The sequence below is a fragment of the Chiloscyllium punctatum genome, chromosome 14, assembly GCF_047496795.1.
Source record: "Chiloscyllium punctatum isolate Juve2018m chromosome 14, sChiPun1.3, whole genome shotgun sequence".
Lineage (NCBI taxonomy): Eukaryota > Metazoa > Chordata > Chondrichthyes > Orectolobiformes > Hemiscylliidae > Chiloscyllium > Chiloscyllium punctatum.
In genome coordinates, this window is record NC_092752.1 from 31,550,879 (window position 1) to 31,574,786 (window position 23,908).

Genomic DNA, 23,908 nt, shown 5'->3' on the forward strand with positions numbered 1-23,908 from the left:
ACATGAATTTCACAACCAAAGTCTTGCTTGGTCCATCTCAATGTTCCCTCGCCAAAGAACTCAGAGACAAAAGACAATATACCAAAATAATAGACCTCGATTTTTATCAACAGATTAATTAAGGAAATCATAGCATATGGAATCTGCGAACAAATACTACAACAGATAGCTGACTCACTATAAAACAAAAGGAAAGTGGTGGTAAAGGAATATTTGAAAATAAGAATCTAAATGGAGAACAGGAGAAAGTAATACTTCCAAGAGTACAAAATACACAAATGCTTAAACGTGGTGATATGATACAATAAAACAGCTACAAAACAAACCAAAGTGTTGGATTTCCAGAGAGAGAGAGAGAGAGAGAGAGACTTGAAAAGGCTTTCTGCTAAACTTGCATGAAACCTTGGTTAGACCACACTTGGAGTATTGTGCACACTTCTGGTCAGAAGGCTGCAGCACAGAGGGATTTACAAGTCCTCGTGCATGAATCACAAAACGTTAGCGTCGAATTTCAGTGTGTAACAGGGAAGACAAATGGAATGTTGGCCTTCGTTTTAAATGGAATGGAGTATAAAAAAAATTAGGGAGAGTCTTGCTAAAATTATACAAGAACAAGACATTGGCCTACTCATAGTATTCCAGTTGCAATCGGTTTTCATCCCCTTATACAAGGGGAGATATACTAACATTGGATGCAGTCTAGAGAAGGTTCACTAGGTTGATTCTGAGTAAGGGATTTCCTTAAGAGGAGAGGTTGAATAAGTTGTGCCTGTACTCATTTAGAAAATGACAGGTGATCCGACTGAAATACAGGGCTTGACAGTGTAGATACAGAGAGGTTGCTTCCTTCATGGAAGAGTCTAGGACTTCAGGGTATAATCTCAGAGTAAGGTGAAATGAGAGTTATTTTCCGAGGGTAGACAGCTCTTTATTGCAGAAAGCTGTCAAGGCTAGGTTGCTAAGGTTATGCAAAGCAGAGATAGATGAACATATTTTCAATCAGTAAGAAAATCAAATGTTATGGGGATAAGTCAGGAAAGTGGAGTTGAGGATTAAAGATGAGCCACAATCTTACTGAATGGTGAAACAGACTCAATGGGCCAATTGGCCTACTTAGATGATATGATGGCTATATATGAAAATGGATACAGAGATCCTAAAGAGGATGCCAAAAGATCTGCATGGATATTACCAGAACGGAGGTCACTACAATCAACATAAACAGATAACATAACTTTTTTTTGAAAACGGGGTGTACAAGTACAAATCCATCTTCTAAAAACAATGAAAGGGTTTGATAGCTTCGAGGAACCATGCCCATTGTGAGGAATGAAAGGCCACAAATACAAGATCGTTGCAAATAAATCGTCAGAAATCTAGAAGAAACAGTTTTTATATCAGAGTGGCAAGAACATGGAAGAATGAGAACTATTTAAAGAGAAACATATGAGCAACAATGGGTTGGACATTTGAACCAATAGCATTAGAAGACTAAGGATGGAAAGAAGTTTCAGTGTTATATAAATGCCGCCCTGAACTGGTTGGCAAAATGGACAGTTTCCACACAATTAACAGAATTATGAAGAATTTGTCATTTTGAAGTATTGAACTAGAGCACCACTGAAAAAAAAAGACATTTTTACGAAGCTTTTCATCTTGTACACTTCAAGATAATTTGCAATAATGTCAATTTAAGGAAAAACCAACATTTACATTAAGTGAAAGGAGATAATAGATTGGCTGGCAAGTGAACTGATTGGTAGTGTTCATTTTTCAGGACAATGCCTAGGCTAAGCAGAGTATTCCAAGGTCCAGGATGACGTGTTGAGGGATGCGCTGAAGCTTGGGGCAGCTGCCGCCAAGGCGTGGTGGGGAAAGACACTGTGTAACATCTGCCTGCCTAAGAAGAACAGGGGGCCCACCCAGTCATTTGGGCTTCGCTGACGCCTCAGCAGAAGAACTGGATAGTAAATGTACAGACTTACACATAGGAAAAATAAATTTTGATGTTTGTATGTAAAGAAATGTAACGTGTGCACAAGAAAGGCATGACCAATTGTATAGAGATCCAAATAATTTTATGAATAAAGTATATTTTTGAAATTAAAAAAAACTTGGTTTAATATTTGAACAAAGCCTGGCAGTTAATTGTGAATCATTAACTGAGACATTCTCCACAGTAGAGAATTGTCCTGACAAGCACAAATTTAAAGCTTCGACAATGTCCTTTATAACCTAATTCTATTTACTAATCAGTTTCGAACAAAAATGCTAAAATGCAAGGTGAGCATGGTCACAATACTTCTAAACTAAAAAGCTGATTTACAAAAAGAGGAAAGAATTAACATGATATAACATGCTGGAAAGTTTAAGGAAAGTTGAATCTTGGAACTGATCCCATTACATTGATGAAACTGACACCAGAACAACAAACAGGCTCATTAAATAGAAATTAACTAAAGAGGACACAGCCAAGGTACTGAATGGTTGTGATGGAGCACTAACTAAAATATAACTAACTTCCTACAGTTATTTATGCTTTCATTAGAAAAAAAAATCACCTGTGTAATCTTCCTGTACAAACACTGACATTTATTCATTATAAATTGGAAAAGAATACAAAATAGAAATCTTAATTAGTTCAAGAAACTCCACTACAATTAAAACTAATTATAAATTGAACTGTAGGGGACTTACATCATTGATGTTTATCCACATATATTGTATATTTTTATTCATACTTGAAGGAAAGTATTTTTCTCTTTAAATTTGTGCTCGTCAGGACAAATCTCTGCTGTGGAGAATGTCTCAGTTAATGATTCACAGTTAACTGCCAGGCTTTGTTCAAATTTTAAACCAGGTAGTTTAACTCTGCTTAGCCTAGGCATTGTCATGAGAAATGAAAACCATCAATCAGTTCACTTGCCAAAGTTTTTGAAATTACTATAGACAAGATGTCTGATGAAATTTCCACTAACAAATATGAAATACTAAGTTCTGGAATGACAAAAATCTGGAAATTTACTTGAAAATTTAAGTGTTTTTAAAAACTCATTCATGGGATGAGCACTTTGCTAGCTAAGGCATCATTTATTGCGATCGCTAAATGCACAGTGGGAAGTTAAGAGTCAGCCATATTGATCTGGGTCTGGAGTCACATGTAGGCCAGACCAGGTAAAATGGCAGTATCCTTCCCTAAAAAGGAAATTAGTGACCCAAATGGGTTCCCCCCACTCCATCCCCTGACGATTGACAATAGTTACACATTGTCATCATTAGACCTTTCATACCAGATTTTTAGTGAATTCAAATTCCACTACTTGCCATGGTGAGTATTCACTCCTCATTCCACCCTATCATGAATTCAATCAATCAGCTAATCGGAAGGGAAAGCCCCTGACCTTCAAGCAAATTTCAAGAATATCTACCTATCCTCACACTTCATAACTTACCATTCTAACTCTGTTATACCACAAAATATATCTTCCTCACAGCCCAAAAACTATTACTCTTCATGACTGAAGATCTTGGTCTATTCTCAGACTGAATACATTTCCTCAAACAACATTTATCTAGCTCATTTAATTAATACAACATCTGAAGAAGACAACCTTTACACCACCTTTTGCAAAGGAAAGCTCAACCTCTGGAATGTTCACTTGAAGAATTTGGAAAAGGAAGTTCTGCTAACTCCTGATTCACAGCAATGTGGTTGACTCTTAACTGCCCTCAGAAATGGCCCAGGAAACTCCTGCCTCATTTGCATATCATGCACTGCAATGTCTCATAAAAGGACTGAAACTTGACAGGCTACCTTCTGGATTAGTGGTGCTGGAAGAGCACAGCAGTTCAGGCAGCATCCAAGGAGCAGTAAGTTCGATGTTTCGGGCAAAAGCCCTTCAGGCTCTCTGCCTGTATTCCTGATGAAGGGTGGAGAGATAAATTAGAGGAGGGTGAGGGTGGGGAGAAAGTAGCATAGAGTCGAGTTTGTTTCAGGACATGGTTGAAGAGCCTCAGGGCAGAGGAAATGACCTGGGAGTTGCAGTGGGAGAGGGACTCCTAGACACTTGAAACCATACCAGGAAACTGGGCCTTGTTGACTGTTTTTTTAAAAAAAAGAAGTGTTTTCCTTACTAATATCTGAGGTTTGAGCAAAAATTAAGAGAGTTGTACCACAGATTACTTAACAGCTTGAAATAGTCACACTCAAGGAAATTAGACTTTACAATGTTCCAGACTCCATCACCATCATAGCTACAAATATCGTGTCCAACTAAGAGGACAAGTACAGAGGTGGCAGCACAGTTGTATGCCATCATGTGGAAACTGCCCTTGAGTCCTCAATATTGACTTCAGACCCCATGAAATCTCATGGCACCAGGTCAGATATTGGCAAGGAAACCTCCTGATCATTACCCCATACCTAATCACTATGACTCCCAGAACTGATGAATGTATCCACCACCTATTGGCTGAAAAGTGGCAGATGGAGTTTAATTCAGATAAATGCGAGGTGCTGCATTTTGGGAAAGCAAATCTTAGCAGGACTTATCACTTAATGGTAAGGTCCTAGGGAGCTTTGCTAAATAAAGAGATCGTGGAGTGGAGGTTCATAGCTCCTTGAAAATGGAGTTGCAGGTAGATAGGATAGTGAAGGAGGCATTTGGTATGCTTTCCTTTATTGGTCAGCGTATTGAGTACAGGAGTTGGGAGGTCATGTTGCAGCTGTACAGGACATTGGTTAGACAACTGTTGGAATATTGCGTGCAATTCTGGTCTCTTTCCTATCTGAAAGATGTTGTGAAACTTGAAAGGGTTCAGAAAAGATTTACAAGGATGTTGCCAGGGTTGGAGGATTTGAGCTGCAGGGAGAGGTTGAACAGGCTGGGGCTGTTTGCCCTGGAGCGCCGGAGGCTGAGCGGTGACCTTATACAAGTTTACAAAATTATGAGGGGCATGGATAGGATAAATAGGCAAAGTCTTTTCCCTGGGGTCAGAACTGGAGGGCATAGGTTTAGGGTGAAAGGGGAAAGATATAAAAGAGACCTAAGGAGCGACCTTTTCACGCAGAGGGTGGTACGCGTATGGAATGAGCTGCCAAAGGATGTGGTGGAGGCTGGTACAATTGCAACATTTAAGAGGCATTTGGGAGGGTATATGAATAGGAAGGGTTTGGAGGGATATGGGCTGGGTCGCCGGCAGGTGGGACTAGATTGGGTTGGGATATCTGGTCAGCATGGACAGGTTGTTTCCATGCTTTACATCTCTAATGACTATTACCTGAAGGATGCACAGAGGGTGGCAAGGAAGCAATGTACTCTGGGTCTAGTATTTCATCACAATTTGGTATCACATACCGACTGAACCAGCCATGCCCTCAAAACATCATAGTAGATACACTGGAACTGTGACAGGAAATGAGGGAACCAAGACAGAACAAGCTACTGGACACCTCTCAACAATCAACTTGTCACATATGCATCTGTCCCTGACAATATAGTTCGGAGCATCCATCACACGTCTTGTGGAGACGAGGGCTCTCCTTCACACAGAGGATGCTCTCCATGTTGTGTCACACAACCACCTTGCTGAACAGGATAAATTCAAACAATTCAAGATGAGGCAACCATTAGGTACTGTGAACCATCAGAAATAATGTAATTGAAATCAATCATTAATGCATGACCTGACATATCTCCCATTCTATTATCAAATAAGCCTAGTTCAAAGAAGAGAGTGCAAGATGATATGTACGGGACTGACAACATTCTGGCAATGACTGGGGCTCCAGAACTTGCTGGGCCCCTAGCCAAGCTGTTCCAGTGCAGTAGCAACTCTGGCATCTATCGGGGCATATGGAAAATTGCCCAGTTTTATTCAATCTACAAAACCAGGAGAAATACAACCTCGACAATTATTATTCTATTGGTCTACTCCCATCATAAGCAAAGTCTCAAAGAAAGGCTTTTGACAGTGTTATCAAACAGCATTTACTCAACAATAACTTTCTCACTGATACTCAGTTTGGCTTTGGCCAGGTCTACGCAGCCCCTGACTTCATTGCAGCCTTGATTCAAACAGGAACAACATAGCTGAACTTAAGGGATAAAAGGTGAAAGTGATTGCCCCTAACATTAACTCAGCATTTGACTGAGTATGTCAAAGAAACATGCAAATCTGGAGTTGATGATAATCAGGGAAAACTCTCCATTACTTGGAGTCATACTCAGCACCAAACAAAAATTGTCGTAATTGTTGGAGGTCAAATCATCTCAACCTTAGGACATCACTGCAGGGATTCCACAGGGTAGTATCTTTGGCCAAACCATCTTCAGCTTTTTCAATAATGACCTTCCTGCCATCATCAGGAAAGCAGGGACGTTTGCTATGTTTACCAAGGCCATTCATAAGACCCCAGAGGCCGAAGGTATCTGTGTCTATACCCAGCAAGACCTGGACAACATCTAAGCTTGGGATGATAAACGGCAAATAACATTCATGCCACAGTGTCAAACAATGACCATCTCTAATGAGAGAATGGTTACCTCATCATTAAATGGCATTACCACAGTTGAAACTCCTTCCCCTCACCCACTCCACCATCATCCTCCTCAGGGTTGCTTTTGATCAAAACCAGAGACTATCCATATAAACACTGTGGCTACAAGAGCAAGTCAAAGGCTAGGAATTCTGCAGTGAGTAATTTATCTGGTCTCCCCAGTGTCTGTCTGCCATCTTCAAGCTATGAATCAGCCATGTGATTGATTACTCACCATTTGCCTGGATGGAAGAAGCTCCACTCAAGCTCGACACCATTCAGGACAAAGCTGCTTGCTTCACTAGCATTTACCACTTTCAGCATTCTCTCCATTACCACATGCTACAATAACATTATTTATAAAGGTTGCATTACAGTAACTCAACAAGACTCCTTCAACAGCACCTTCAAACCCCACAGCCTCTGCCACCTAGGTGGACAAGGGGAGCAGAGACATGAGAACCACACCATCCGAAACTTGCCTCCCAAACCTGAAAGTATATAGATATCCTATTTCTGTAGCAGCGCCAAAATCCTGAAGCTCCCTTCTCACAGCACTACAAATGTCCCTACACTCTAACTATTGCAGCAGTTCAAGAAGGCAGCTCATCACTATCTTCTCAAGGGCAATTAGGAATGGGTAATAATCTTTGACCTGACCAGCCATGCCTCGATCTCATGAACGAATGAAAATTGTAATCTCAGTTTCTGGACTCTTGATATTATGATAGCATCTTGGGCAACCTGTTGTCATCCTTCTTAGTACTCCCACAAACAAAATGAGAACAAGTTCATTTCTGAGATTTCTGTTCAACACAGAGCTAAAGGTTCGAGGTTCAATCTACAGCCTTTCAAATGAACACACAGTCTCCAACTCTTGAATATCCTTCAATAGGAAGGACTGCAGATTATATCAAAATGATCAAGTCAATCTGACTAGAGTGCTGAATATTGTGTTAGCACCTGATTACATATATTACCAATATTAAAAGCTTCCCTGAAGCTTCAGTATGCAGTCACACTTTGAGGATTCCGAAATAGTGAAAAATTGTAAGTCACATCAAATAGCTCAAAACAATACTATTGCTTTGTATTATGAAACAAAAGTGGAAGACAACTATGCCAACAAACTCAGCACAGCAAGCTATACATCAGCAACTATTAAAAAAGGGAAAGCAGATGTGTAATATGTTAAATGTAAAACATATTTAAAAGAGTAAATATTTCAGAGTGTATAATATATTACACCACGGACCAAATATATAGCTCTTAAAACCTTTAACAAAATGATAAACCCATCCTTTTTTTACATAAAGCATATTAATGTAACATGAAACAATTATGAATAAAATAGAATGAAAAAACCTTTACAGTTTTGTTGTTGTTAAAAAATATTAAAGTAAAGGAAAATCAAACTTTTTCTTCTGTGAGATAATTTCAGGTTTTCTGCAGTAATCCACTGCCATTAAGTTTTGGCCCATTTTTAGAAACTTAGACAAACAAAATAATTCTGAGTTAACCTTGATGTTTTCTCTGCCGAGTTCTGGATTTCCGATGTATTTTCAATAGGCCTTCCTTTTCAAAATAGACTGAAGGCTTCTGGGCGAAGGAGGACAGTTCAGCGGAGTTGAATTTCATTTCATTACAGCAATGAAGAAGTGAAAGATGAAGACTTAATGTAGCATCAACACATCGAGATCAGCCTCAGTTGCTAAACAAAATAAAATGAATAAATCAAATTATTCTACAAATAGAACATTCAAACTACAAATACTGCATCTCTTTTCCTTCAAATCTATTTACTTCACTAACAGAGTTGCATTCTGAGTTACAGAGACACTGTTGCCATAGTAAAGCACAGTACCTTGACAAAACAATTACATTTGTGTGCTGAGCAATTCACAACAAAAAGAGCAGTAACATTGGATTAATAATGAAAAAACATTGTGAACTAGTTATTCCAATGACACTGATTTCTCTTTTCATTTGGTGTCATGGTCCCCCTCGCCATCAACTCATCTAAAGCACTGACTAATATTTCCACGGGTAGCAACATTTTGTATAAACTAGGGCACTGTGTGCCCGGGCCACTCAATCAGGTGTGGCAGAAGCCAAATTTGACCAGTTTGTAAACACGCAATAATAAAAAAAACAGGAGCCAGTACTCTAAATTTGTTTTGTTATCTAATCTTCCACAGTGGCATGGGTTTTTAACTTCAGTTTGCTGTTTGTACCTGAAACTTAAACTATAATTTGTACCAAAACTTATATTAGCTCCCATAACAGAAGTAGGCATGGGTAACAGTGCTGAAAGATTCAATAGATATTTATTATCGCTCCTGGTATACACATGTATCATCGTCACAAACATCAACATCTGGACTAATATTAAAAAGATCTTTGGTTACAAACAGGCTCATGAAGCTTGGTACTGTCATTCTTCAAGCTTCCCTGGTGAAGATAATGTCAGAGATCTTTATACCTATTGCCTGGGAGTACAAAAACTAATTAGATGGACTGCTTACTTGTATTCCAACCAAAGTCACGCAACTGAAACTAGCGTTGTGCTATTCGTTGTGGAACACCACTTCAGTGAATCCATGAAGATATATCCCTGTATTGATTGAAATCAGGAAACAACTACAATTATAATATCATCCAGCTTTTTAAAAATGTACCTTTTTCATAATGATATTGCACTTCAATACTTCGTACATGTACATACAAATACTTTGAGACACTCAGATCTATAGACAAAGGTCAAGTAGTGTTTGCATGAATATACACATGCACAAAGTAAAACACTTAGTTTTCACTCCAGACAAGACTGCACTTCTTTCCCAGCCCTAGTCAACCTGAAAAAGGTGATGTTGGACATTCTTGAAGTTTACAATTCATAGTCATTCCTGGGGATATGGGTAAAAACTGAAAAAGGTGCAGAGACTGTAAATCAGAGACAAAAACAGAAATTGCTGGAAAATTTGTTTTCAGACTTTTCATCACCATACTAGGTAGCATCTTCAGTGAGCCTCCGAATGAAGCGCAGGTAGTGTAGCCCGCTTTCTATTTATATATTTGAGTCTCCAAGGGTTGATTATGTCATTTCTGTGGTAACATAATTTCCTATGGTGATGTTATTTCCTGTTCTCTTTCTCAGGGTTTGGTAAGTGGAATCCAAGTCAATGTGTTTGTTGATAGAGTTCCGGTTAGAATGCCATGCTTCGAGGAACTCTCGTGCAAGTCTCTGTTTGGCTTGTCCGAGGATAGATGTGTTGTCCCAGCCAAAGTGGTGTCAGTCTTCATGTGTATGTAAGGATGCTAGTGAGTGTGGGTCATGTCGTTTTGTGCCAGTTGATATTCACACACCCTGGTGACTAGGTTGAGGAAACTCAAATATATAAATAGAAAGCAGGCTACGCCACCAGTGCTTCATTCAGAGGCTCACTGAATATGTTATCTGGTATGGTGATGAAATGTCTGAAAACGAACCTTGCATCCTGAACCTCAACCTGAGGTACAAATCTTCTCAAAACTGGCTAATTGCTGGAAAAGCTCAGTAGGTCTGGCAACATCTGTAGAGAGAAATCTGAGTTAATGTATCAGTTTGAGTGATCCTTGCTCAGAACCAGGATACAGGAGTTGCTTACAAAAGTCAAAATTTGGTGCGGCTCAGGTACTTCTTTGAACTGGTGCACTCCGCATAGTAAAGGTTGACCTATAGTGCTGAAAAGGAGGGTGTTCCAAGATCTTGAATTACCTGGCTCGGTAACATCATCAGTGGTGACCTCCAAGTGAAGCAAAGCTGTTGTCTCCTGCTTTCTATTTATATGCTTGTCCTGGATGGGGTTCCTGGGGTTTGCGGTGATGTCATTTCCTGTTCATTTTCTGAGGGGTTGATGCATGGTATCGGATCTGTATGTTTGCTTATGGCGTTGTGGTTGGAGTGCCAGGCATCTAGGAATTCTCTGGCATGTCTTTGCTTAGCCTGTCCCAGGATAGATGTGTCGTCCCAGTCAAAATGGTGTTTTTTTTCATCAGTGTGTAGGACTACAAGGGAGAAAGGGTCGTGTCTTTTTGTGGCGAGCTGGTGTTCATGTATCCTGGTGGCTAACTTTCTTCCTGTTTGTCCTACGTAGTGTTTCTGGCAGTCCTTGCATGGAATTTTGTAGATGACGTTGGTTTTGTCCATGGGTTGTACTGGGTCTTTTAAGTTTGTTAGTTTTTGTTTGAGAGTATTGGTGGATTTGTGTGCTACTAGGATTCCGAGGAGTCTTAGTAGTCTAGCTGTCATTTCGGAGACTTCTTTGATGTATGGTAAGGTGGTTAGGGTTTTTGGCTATGTGAGGTCGACTTGTCACGATTTGTTCCTGAGGAATCTGCGGACTGTGTTTTTTGAGTATCTGTTCTTCTTGTATAGGTGGTCCTCCTCTGTGTTCCGAAGTTTGTCTGTGCTGCACTGTGTGGTGGCTCGTTGGAATAGTGTTCTGATACAGCTTCGTTTGTGTGTGTTGGGATGATTGCTGATGTAGTTAAGTATTTGGTCAGTGTTTGTCGGTTTTCTGTATACGCAGGTTTATAGTTCTCCGTTGTCCTTTCTTTCGACTGTGACGTCCAGGAATGCAAGTTTGTTGTCGGTTTCTTCCTCCTTGGTGAACTTTATGCCTGTGAGGGTGTTGTTGATAATGTTAAATGTCTCTTCTATCTCGTTTCGTTTTGTGATAACAAAGGTGTCATCTACAAAGCGGACCCAGATTTTTAGTTTGATGGTTGGTAGAGTTGTTTGTTCTAGTCTTTGCATTACCGCTTCTGCTATGAATCCTGATAGCGGAGATCCCAGGTTGGTGCCGTTGGTTTGTTTGTAGATAATGTTGAAGGTCAAGTGGGTGATAAGCCACAGGTCCACGGGTTTCACGATGTTTTCGTTGGTAATGTGATTGATGGTGGCTAGGGTGAGTGTGATGGTCTCTTCTAAAAGTGTGGTAAGTGTTTCCTTTGCCATGTCAAAATTGATAGAGGTGAACAGTGCTGTTACGTCGAATGAGATAATTGTTTCATCTTCCTCTATTTTGGTGTTTTTGATGATTTTTAGGAATTCCTGGGTGGAGTGGATGGAGTACTGTGACGCTTCTACTAGGTATTTCAGTCTTGCGTGTAGTTTTATGGCCAGTCTGTAAGTTGGTGTTCCGGGTAGTGAGAGACTATGGGTCTGAGGGGGGCTCCTGGTTTATGGATTTTTGGTAGTCTATAGAATCGTGGGGTGTTGATCCTGTCTGGTTGCATTTCCTGGAATTCCATCCTGTTTAATTGTCCAGAACGGTGTAATTTTCTTAGGAGATATGTAATTTTGTTTCCTAGTTGTGGGGTCGGGTCTAGCACCACCTGTTGGTAGGTGTTGGTGCCTGGTGTCTCTATGTAGTCCCTTCTGTTCAGGATGACTGTGAGCTGACCCTTGTCTGCAGGTAATAGGATGATGTTTTTGTCTTTTTTGGAGGTTTTCTAGGGCTTTCTTTTCTTGTGTGTTCAGTTTGTTTCCATCCCTCTTTCGGCTCAGTTGGAACACTATTCCAACGAGTCACCACACACTGCAGCACAGACGAACTTCGGAAAACAGAGGAGAACCACCTAAACAACGTACTCAAGAAGAACGGATACTCAAAAAATACAGTCCGCAGATTCCTCAGGAACAAACCACAACAAGCAGACCTAACACAGCCAGAAACCCTAACCACCTTATCATACGTCAAAGAAGTTTCAGAAATGACAGCCAGACTACTAAGACTCCTCTGGAATCCTAGTAGCACACAAATCCACCAACACTCTCAAACAAAAACTAACAAACTTAAAACACCCAGTACAACCCATGGACAAAACCAACGTCATCTACAAAATTCCATGCAAGGACTGCCACAAACACTACGTAGGACAAACAGGAAGAAAGTTAGCCACCAGGATACACAAACACCAGCCAGCGACAAAAAGATACAACCCTCTCTCCCTCGTAGCCCTGCACACGGATGAAAAAAACCACCATTTCGACTGGGACAACCCATCTATCCTGGGACAGGCTAAGCAAAGACATGCCAGAGAATTCCTAGAGGCCTGGCACGCCACCCACAATGTAAAAACAATGACGGCAGATGCTGAAAACCAAATACTGGATTAGTGGTGCTGGAAGAGCACAGCAGTTCAGGCAGCATCCAACGAGCAGCGAAAATCGACGTTTCGGGCAAAAACCCTTCATCAGGAATAAAGGCAGTGAGCCTGAAGCGTGGAGAGATAAGCTAGAGGAGGGTGGGGGTGGGGAGAAAGTAGCATAGAGTACAATGGGTGAGTGGGGGAGGGGATGAAGGTGATAGGTCAAGGAGGAGAGGGTGGAGTGGATAGGTGGAAAAGAAGATAGGCAGGTTGGACAAGTCAAGGAGACAGTGCTGAGCTGGAAGTTTGAAACTAGGATGAGGTGGGGGAAGGGGAAATGAGGAAGCTGTTGAAGTCCACATTGATGCCCTGGGGTTGAAGTGTTCCGAGGCGGAAGATGAGGCGTTCTTCCTCCAGGCGTCTGGTGGTGAGGGAGTGGCGGTGAAGGAGGCCCAGCACCTCCATATCCTTGGCAGAGTGGGAGGGAGAGTTGAAATGTTGGGCCACGGGGCGGTTTGGTTGATTGGTGCGGGTGTCTCGGAGATGTTCCCTAAAGCGCTCTGCTAGGAGGCGCCCAGTTTCCCCAATGTAGAGGACCCCACATCGGGAGCAACGGATACAATAAATGATATTAGTGGATGTGCAGGTGAAACTTTGATGGATGTGGAAGGCTCCTTTAGGGCCTTGGATAGAGGTGAGGGAGGAGGTGTGGGCACAGGTTTTACAGTTCCTGCGGTGGCAGGGGAAAGTGCCAGAATGGGAGGGTGGGTCGTAGGGAGGTGTGGACCTGACCAGGTAGTCACAGAGGGAACAGTCTTTGCGGAAGGCGGAAAGGGGTGGGGAGGGAAATATATCCCTGGTGGTGGGGTCTTTTTGGAGGTGGCGGAAATGTCGGCGGATGATTTGGTTTATGCGAAGGTTGGTAGGGTGGAAGGTGAGCACCAGGGGCGTTCTGTCCTTGTTACGGTTGGAGAGGTGGGGTCTGAGGGCGGAGGTGCGGGATGTGGACGAGATGCATTGGAGGGCATCTTTAACCACGTGGGAAGGGAAATTGCAGTCTCTAAAGAAGGAGGCCATCTGGTGTGTTCTATGGTGGAACTGGTCCTCCTGGGAGCAGATACGGTGGAGGCGAAGAAATTGGGAATACGGGATGGCATTTTTGCAAGAGATAGGGTGGGAAGAGGTGTAATCCAGGTAGCTATGGGAGTCGGTGGGTTTGTAAAAAATGTCAGTGTCAAGTCGGTCGTCACTAATGGAGATGGAGAGGTCCAGGAAGGGGAGCGAGGTGTCAGAGATGGTCCAGGTAAATTTAAGGTCAGGGTGAAATGTGTTGGTGAAGTTGATGAATTGCTCAACCTCCTCGCGGGAGCACGAGGTGGCGCCAATGCAGTCATCAATGTAGCGGAGGAAGAGGTGGGGAGTGGTGCCGGTGTAATTACGGAAAATCAACTGTTCTACATAGCCAACAATGCCATAAATAAACACATAGATCTAGATGCTATCTATCAACCACTCAGAAAACGAACAGGAAATGACATCACCACAAACCCCAGGAACCCCATCCAGAACAAGCATATAAATAGAAAGCAGGAGACAACAGCTTTGCTTCACTTGGAGGTCACCACTGATGATGTTACCTAGCCAGGTAATGAAACGTCTGGATATCAAACCTATAGCTCAGCAAGCAAACCTACACCCTAAATCTCAACCTGAGCTAAAAACCTTCACAAACCTTGCAAAAAAAGATCTTGAATGTTCAAGGTTGAAATGATGACAATGTAGGTGTAAGAGAGAGAACAAGAAGAAATGACAGCAAGCTGAAGCAAGCAAAAGCAAACTGAAACAAATGGAGAACTGCTACTGTTCTTGTCTCAATGATGTTTACAAAAAATGCAGCTTATTTGGCCCAGTAATGAAACGCTGACTGTATTTACAAGTCAGAATGGATGGTGATTAACGAGAGTAAACTGCCTTCCTACACTCTTCTTGCTGTTTTCTCCTTAATGGTGGGTTAAGTTTGTGCCAAACGAGGAATACCATCTAAGTATGACATAACACATCTTAATCCACCAGTGGTAGCTGGTTTGGGTATCAAGTTAAACGCTAAGGTCATAATCCAAGCAAACTTGTAATCTTTGAACTCCTTCCATGATTTACAAGCATCTTTTTGTAGAGAGTGCATTTGTTCACTCAACTGATGAAAATTGTAGCATATTTCTGATATGTTGATGGCGGAGGCACTCAGTGGAGTCAGGAGACAAGATAATAAATTAGAAACTACCTAGCTTCTCTTCAACTCTAGTATTCATATTGCTGATAATAGTTCAGTTAAGTTTCTGGTCAATGGTGACCTCAAAGATATGGATAGTGGCAGTTTGAGCAAGAATGGTGGCATTGAAGGTCAGGTGGAACTCACTTTGTCTTTTCTGCATAGACATGATTATTGCCCCTCATGTATTAACTGCAAGGTTGGATGTTACCCAGAGGCCATTAGGCACTATTTCACAATTGCAAGGAGTTGTAAATGGAGCTGAAGACTGTGGAAGCAGCAGTAAATAGTTTCAGTACTGACTTTCTGATGGTCAAAAATCTGTAGAACCATCCTGGAGCTGCAATGATTTGTCTCTCAACAGCTGTGAAATTCCACCTTTATTTCAGACTTTAGCCACTAGAGAATTTCACTTGAACCTCACAAACCTCTGTTGTGTTCAGGCACCATGATGCCATTAAGTCAAAAAGCCAAATGCAGTTAATGCTAGAAAATGGAGGTTAAAAACATTAAATGCTGGAAATACATGACCTGTCAGACGGAATCTGTGCAGACAGAAAGACAGTAAACATTTAAAGGTGATCAACCACTGACCTGAAACGGGGGACAATTTTCTCATAAGACAACGAATAGAGATGGGTATAGAAGCAAGGGTGACTTAAGCTCATAAACAAGTCAGATTTCCCTGCACAATTATGTTCTTCTCGCTCATTACATTTTTATGCACAGGTAACGTGCAAATTTTATGAAAGTTCTGCCTCCTACCACTATCTTCCAGATTCCAATTTCCAGACACCTTAATTGAAAAGGCACCAATACAACACTTCACATTCTGCAACTTAATAATCACAACCTCTGATCAGCACTCCCACACACCTTAGAAATGTAGAGACTAGGCAAAAAGTTGCACTACACTCAAGGTTTCCTTTGATATTTTCCAGAAGACTGTTCAGAAAAGGATATTCTCTTCCCTTTACATGGAAAGACGAGATCAGCCTGACTGATGACCACAGCCCTAAGAGCTGGCTCCAAAGGTCAGCATCTGGGGGCAGTTGAAGAGAATCTGGTTTCAATCTGCTGCTGATCTCTGTGTAACTGTATACTCAATGCTTCATGCTCCTCAAGAGTGAAAGGTAAAATTATAAAATTGTGACTGGAGACAATTTTGCTGATTTGAGTACCAGACATCTCCATCAGAGACTTCATAAGCAATCAATATCTGTCACTTCACTGCAGCTTCCAACATAACATGACTGGCATCAAAATGTTACAGCCGCTCACATATCTGCCAGGATTTATAATTAAAACATAGGAGAACCTTCGACACTCAGCAGTACATTTACCTTCTCCATCTCTGACCTTTCATGTCATCTAGGACAATGTACACATCTGATAACTTTCCACCAAAGGCTTGCATGGGACAAGAACACAACACAGGATGTTCTTTTGAGTTGAGCCCCTTTAAGCTCAGCCTCTGCTTGTATGCAGTCAGATTTGCTGACATCAGCCAGCATGGTTAACTCACTTGGGCAATCTCCTATGTCCAGTCAGATTTTACGCCCAACACGATTAGCATTTAGCAACAATAAACTAGATTGCATGACTGAACCTTCTCTGAGCTTATCAACCTGGACATGCTTCCCTCCTAATATTAGATGCGTCCAAAGAAACACTTCAGTTCTGAAGGAGCCAAGTTATTGAAAAATGTGCACTCATAGGAGGATGGCTTTGAGCAAGGTACACATCTCATATGGCCAGGTGTATAAGCATGTGTTTACCATTTTTGGTGAACATAATTCCAGTGGGCAGAGCTGTGTATGAACATGTACGACAGATTCTCGACCAAGCTGATCCATCCGAAAGTGAACCCAGCAGCAAACCTAACTATAGAGAAACTCAATTTTTGCCTTCCACCTAGTTAAGCTTTACCACCCTACCCTTCTAAAACTCCAGCTGGACCTTGTGGTTACCACTCAGTAATTCTCTTTCTCACTCAGCATTTTCTATGTTTCTTCCATGATGCCTTGCTTAGTTGAATGCAGTACTGATGGCATTCAGCCCACCCCCAAATCCACAATTATTGTGGAGTCAACTGGTTCTGGTAGGGCACTAGTAAAACGTTCCTGAAGAAGTGCTTATGCCTGAAACATCTATTCTCCTGCTCCTCGGATGCTGCCTCACTTGCTGTGCCTTTCCAGCACCACACTTTTTGACTTTGGTACTGGTAGAACCAAAGTGAAGCATCAACAAGCTGATTTGACTAAGTTTTATGGAAATATCAATTTTGCTATGAAGGTTATTGAAAATCGGGGCACTCTCTAAAACTGAATCCTTTTAGTTTTTCATACTTAGTATTGTCTGTGTAGATTGAGCATTACAGCAATAACTATACTTCAACTAAATATAAACAGATCTCTAGTACATAAAAACCAAAGCCTGACATCATGAATAGTGAGTGTGGTACTGGAGAAGCACAGCCGGTCAAGCAACATCAGAGGAGCAGGAGAATCAATGTTTCGGGCATAAGCCCTTTATCAGAAATGAGGCTTGTGGGTGGGGACTGAGAAATAAGTGGGAGGGGGTGGGGTTAGGTAGCTGGGAAAACTATAGGTGGATGAAGGTGAAAGGTCAGGGAGATGGTGATGGACAGGTCCAGAGGACGGTGTCAAGTTGGAGGCTTGGGACTGGGTTAATGGGGTGAGGGGGGTGAGGGGGGTGAGGAAGATGAGGAAGCTGTTGAAATCCACATTTATCCTGTGTGGTTGCAGGGTCCCAAGGTGGAATATGAGGCATTCCTCCTCTAGGCGCCTCTGAACCAATCCACAAGAACACCTCTGAGAAACCAGTGCCCACTGCCTAGTGGCTGAACAATTCAACTACCTACCCCCACCCCCATCCCACTCAGTCAGTGACATGCAGGTCCTGGGCCTCCTCCAATGCCAAACTGTTCCCACCCAACGCCTGGAACAGGAACGCCTCGCATTCCACTTTGGAACCCTGCAACCACATGGGATAAATATGGATTTCAACAGCTTCCTCATTTCCCCTCCCCCTACATTATCCCAGTCCCAAGCCTCCAACTCAGCACTGCCCTCTGGACCCATCCATCATTGCCCCTCTGACCTATCACCTTCTCCCTCGCCTTTGTCCACCTATCACTTTCCCAGCTACCTCGCCCCCAACACCACCCCCACTCCCATTTCTCTCAGCCTGACCCACAAGCCTCATTCCTGATCAAGGGCTTATGCCTAAAACGTCAATTCTCCTGCTCCTCAGATGCTGCCTGACCGCCTATGCTTTTCCAGTACAGCACTCTCAACCATGATCATTGTTCAGGTTTCAGACAAGATTGCTCTATGTCAAAGTGCTTGCCCCAAATAAGGTGTACCTCCTGGGATTGATGTCATGACTAGGCATATTGACTGTTTGGAATGGATGATGTTGGAAGTTAGCCTGCTGGGTTGTGCTCGTCTGGATGACATTCAACACATTGGCTACTCAAAGTACAAATTTTATCAGAGTAGGTAGCTGGCTGTGTGGATTGTTGAAGAGGTTATGATTTTTCTGTAATTGGTTGACTTCACAAACTCATAAGATACCCTTTTGAAATAGAGTGTAATTCAGCTTGCAAATAACCTGCTTGCAAATAACATGTCCACAAATCGGCCTGCCACTGCAAAAATGATGGGCGACTGGTCTGGTCTTTTTACACAAGAATGACACTGGAGCAAACCAGGCTTCCATCCGTAACGAGCAAGGTAATTTTCTCAAGGTTGAAATCAACATTTATAACTTGCTGACAATTATCATTTGATCTGGTGTACAGCTACTCATGTGATATAATCCGTTCCTACTCGGTGATCTACTGTCAGAATTGCAGGAGCATTGGGACGGACAGTATAGCAAGACCAAGAGTGAAATAATGAATCCTAAGGAGACTGGAGACTTCCTGCCTGTTCTTAGGAGCTACAGCATTTGCATTGGTTTCAACTTTCTATGAACTAGATGACATTCCTTCACAACTGAAAACATGAATTTGATTCTGCTTTCATTAAGCAAGGCATTCATTTCAGCTGAAGATAAGATCACATACTCCAACAAATCATAGGCATACATGCAGCATATCTCCAGTTCACTTTCAATACAACCACAGATAAGAATGTCATCACCGATTTTAAGCTCCTGATTGAGCCCGAAGAACCTCAGCTTTTGAACTGAACCCAAAGTAGAGTTCTTGTATCAAAAAAATTGACTGCCAGTGAAAATATAGTAACAAACCTCAGTTCTGCTGAAGAGGTCAATTTGATGGCATCCTGCATTGAGATCAAGTTAAGCGAAGTGTTGAGCACCATACTTTTGCATTATGACATGATCAGTGGTCAGTGTCAAGTGTCTTTCATGCTGTGTATCTGTGTATGGTGAGCACATATTAAAGTATTCTAATCTGCTTCTTGCTCTTAGAATTTTTTGTGTGGATAGGAAACAAGGAAAAGGCTCATCTCCAACTTTAGTCGGTACTAAAGGTTTCTGCACCAACTCTCTGATGTAATATGGTATTCTTATCTTTGGTGCATGGGGTCCCCATGCATCTTGAATATAACACTTTTCAATTTACTGATAGCAATGAGGACTTCCTGCATGGGAAGGCAGTTCTAATATATTATGGGAATATATATAGGAATCTGACAGTGTCCATGGTCAGATCTGAAACAGGGTCACAGAATCATTTAGCATAGAAATAGGCCCTTTGGCCCACTATGTCTGCGACAACTAACAAATACCAAACTACACTTTTCCTATTTACCTGCACTTGGGCCTTAGTTTATTATGCCCTAAAATTTTAAGTGCTCATCCAGATATTGCAAGAGTACCTGCCTCCACTACCCTCTCAGAGAGCACATTCCACATTAAAACCATGCACTGAGTGAAAAAGAAATCCCAGCTCTCCTCTAAACTACTTACTCATGTTAAACTTATGCCCTCTGAACTTATACACACATCCACCATGAGGAGAAAGATAGTAGATTGTGAGAATCTATGCCTCTCAATGTTGTATACCTCAATTAGATTCTTGTTCCTAAACTCTACACCCCAGCGAAATGAAGACAAGTGCCTTCTTCATCACCCCATCTATCTCTGTTGACAGCTTCATGGATCTATGGACATATACACCAAGGTCTCGGTACCCCCTCGGGACATTCATTGTGTACATCATTTTCTTATTAGACCTTCCAAAATTAGACCTTACCTCACACTTAATTTCCATCTGCATTGCTCTGCCCAATTTACCAGCTGATGAATAATCAGATCGCAGCCTGAGGCCATCCTCCTATCAACATCACCAAATTTCATGTAGTTGGCAAACTTATTAATTATACCTTCTACATTCATATCCAAGTTGTTAAAATACATTTTAAAAACTGCAAGGTCTCAAAACCAATTGCTGTGGTGCAGCACTTGTCATATGTTTTCAATCATAAAAATATCCCTCCATTCACCCTTTGCCTCCTTTTTTTCAAGTCAATTTTAGATCCAACGTGCCTTGAATTCCAAAGATCTTAGCTTTTAGACCAGCTTTCTATGTTGGGCCTTATCAGGGGCCTCACTAAAGTCTATGCAAATCACAGAATCAAAATCGACAGTGTGGAAGCAGGCCATTCAGTCCTACCCTATGTCTGTAACCCTACATTTCTCATGGCTAATCCATTCAGCCTGCACATCTTTAGACTGTGGGAGGAAACCCAAGCACCCAGAGGAAACCCATGCAGACACAGGGAGAACTTGCAAACTCCACACACAGAGTCACCCAAGAGTGGAATTGAATCTGCATCCCTGGCCTTGTGAGCCAGCAGTGTTAACCACTGAGCCACAGTGCTATCAACAGTACTACCATCATTAATATATTTGGTTTTTTTTTAAAAATTAATACTATCTACATCACCATCATCCCAAATGAAATCCCAGCTACAATGTCTTTCTCCTCGGTACAGATGAGAAATAGCCATTAAGGACCTCATCCACATCTTCTGGGTCTATTGATCTCCAATAGGTGTCACTGCTTTTCTCGTAATCCTCCTACTCTTAATATACTGACAAAAAGCCTTGGGACTTTCCTTGATCATTTTTGCCAAAAATATTTTGTGGTCGCTTGGCGTCCTCCTAATTTCTTTTTTATACTGTTGAGTGGCCTCCTTTTTAAGCACGCTGTATTAGATATATACTTCCTTCTATTTCTTTACCAATCTCAATATCCCTTGATATCCAGGATTCCCTGGAATTTCTGCCCTTGCCTTTCGCTCCTGGAGGAACATGCTGGCCCTGAACGCTCTATACTACTTTCAAAAGGTTGCCATATTCCAAATGCAGACTTACCTGCAAGTATGCTTGCCAGATAATAAGTGTCCAATAATATTGAAATTGACCTTCCCTAATTCAGCTCATAATTAAAACTACACAAGCAACACGGTTCCTTTATTCAGCAGTTTTTTTTTTCAGATTTTTTGCTTTGATTTGCTGACTTCCTGCTGGTACCTCTATAGCATCACCAAGTAAACAATATGTACAATTTTGCAATTTCAATACACTAACACCACCCACACACTGAAAGAACCAAAACCTTTTTAATTAGAAAAACTTATGATAAAATTAAAGTAGATACCGTTGTGGAATATTGCTTATTCTCTCTTGGAAGCTGTAGAATCGCCAGTGTGGAAGCAGGTCATTTGGCCCACTTAGTTCACACTGACCCTTCCAATACATCCCACCCAGACCCACTCCCCTACCCTATACTCCTACATTTTCCATGGCTTAACCACCTAGCATGCACATCCCTAGACACTATAGGCAATTTAGCATGGCCAATCTACCTAAACTGCTCATCTTTGGCCTGTGGAAGGAATCCAGAGCGCTTGGAAGAAAGTCATACAGACATGGTGAGAATATGCAAACGCCACACAGACAGCTGCCTGAGGGTGGAATTGAACACCAGTCACTGGCACTATGAAGCAGCAGTGCTAACCACTGAACTGCCATGCTGCCTTAGGTCCTCGCTGAAAGAGTACATATAGTCGGGGCACAGAAATCTTTGGTAGTAATGGCAAAATGCACACAGTATTGAATCTGATGAGATGATCTAGGTCATTGTGTGTATGATTAGGTGCCTGGGTGTACAAAATTAAAATTCACAACAGCAGGTTATAATCCAACAGGTTTATTTGGAAGCACTAGCTTTCAAAGTGTTGCTCCTTCATCAGGTGGTTGTGGAATATAAGATCTAAGACACAGCATTTATAGCTAAAGTTTACAATTGACGTAACTAAAATTATAGATTGGCAAAGACCTGGATTGTTTGTTAAGTCTCTCATCTTTTAGAATGGGCATGTTGGTTTCAGTTCTTTCATACGTAAATTCCAGAACTTAAAATTACATTCCCAAGTGAACTTTAACAATATGTACCATGTTGGCATTGAAGGTGTGAGGTGCCCTGTGTGAGGTTGTCTGTGCCCCAATGTTCAGACTGATTCTAATCTACAAAAGGGATTTACTGAATCTTGCATGGATTCCTGTAGTTTTGGAGCAGAATAAAATGTAATTCTGCAAGTACAAATTACCCCCCAAACTTGTGTGTGTCATGTAGGTGCTTGTGTGTGGGGGGAAGGGGTATGAGTGTCTGCGAGACAGTGTGTGAGAGTGTGGGTGCGAGTGTAAAGAGGTATAAATTTGTGAGAGGGTGAGTGAGTGTGGGTGGGTCTTGTGTCTGTCTGTGTAGTGCAGTGGGGTGACCTGTACTGTGACATGAACCCACAGCAGGAAACCATACTGATCTTCTCAGGAGTCAGACAAGAGATACAACCAATAGAGTACTCTTCGTTGTCCAGTACTTCCCAAGAGCCGGAAAAAACACTACACCATGTTCTTTGCAGCCTACAACATATTATCAGTGAGGATGAGCACCTCGCCAAGACCTTCTCCATGCCTCCACTTCTCACCTTTAAACAGCCACCAAGCCTCAAACAGATCATTGTTCATAGCAAATTGCCTGGCTTTCACGACATCACCATGCAACCTTGTCACAGTAGATGCTGCAAGACATGTCAGTGTCAACACGGATACCACTATTACATGTGGGTACACCTTCCACCATGTACATGGCAGATACTCATGTGACTCAGCCAACATTGTCTATCTCATATGCTGCATGCAAGGATGCCCTGAGGCATGGTACATTGGCAAGACTGAGCAGAGGTTACGGCAACAGATGAATGGACACCGCACAACAATCAACAGACAGGAGTGTTCCCTCCCAATTGGAAAGCACTTCAGTGGTCCAGGACATTCGACCTCAGACCTTCAGGTGACCGTCCTCCAAGGCGGACTTCGGGACAGGCAACAATGCCAAGTGGCTGAGCAGAGGCTGATAGCCAAGCTCGGTACCCATGGGAATGGCCTCAACCAGGACCTTGGGTTCATATCACACTACACTACTAACCCCACTGCACCACCCACACACACACACACACACACACACACACACACACACACACACACACACACGTTCTCTTGTATGCTCACAGATATTCTCCCACACACACCCTCTCAGACTCACACTCATACATACTGTTAGACACTCATATCACTTGCCCCCCCCCCCCCCCCCCCCCCACACACACACACACAAGTTTGTGAGGTGAATTTGTACTTGCAGAATTACATTTCATTTTGCTCAAAAACTGCAAGAATCAATGTAAGGTTCTATAAATCCCTTTTGAAGATTAGAATCAGTACTCTGAAAGTTAGTGCTTCCAAATAAACCTGTTCGACTATAACGTGGTGTTGTGAGATTTTTAATACTGTGTTGGAAGTTTACGATGTAAACTGTAGAATTTAAAATGTCTATTTTTCTGAGAAATCTGGGGTGATTTGCATCTCGTTTCCTTCAGTGGATACTGCTGGAGGGAGTGATCGAC

At 42.0% G+C, this 23,908-nt stretch overlaps 1 protein-coding gene across 2 annotated transcripts in view; it reads right to left on the minus strand.

Annotated features, from left to right (window-relative positions):
* Positions 1-23,908, minus strand: part of inpp4b (inositol polyphosphate-4-phosphatase type II B) — a 940,291-nt gene that overhangs the window by 853,503 nt on the left and 62,880 nt on the right. Inside the window, exons 2-3 of one of the 2 annotated variants that reach the window (XM_072584130.1) lie at positions 9,064-9,152; positions 8,059-8,249 (exon numbers count right to left, since the gene is read on the minus strand). In XM_072584130.1, coding sequence (XP_072440231.1) covers positions 8,059-8,176 — 118 coding nt within the window. In that variant the 5' untranslated portion in view covers positions 8,177-8,249; positions 9,064-9,152. The remainder of the gene's footprint in view (positions 1-8,058; positions 8,250-9,063; positions 9,153-23,908) is intronic. The other variant, XM_072584129.1, reaches the window with a different exon arrangement.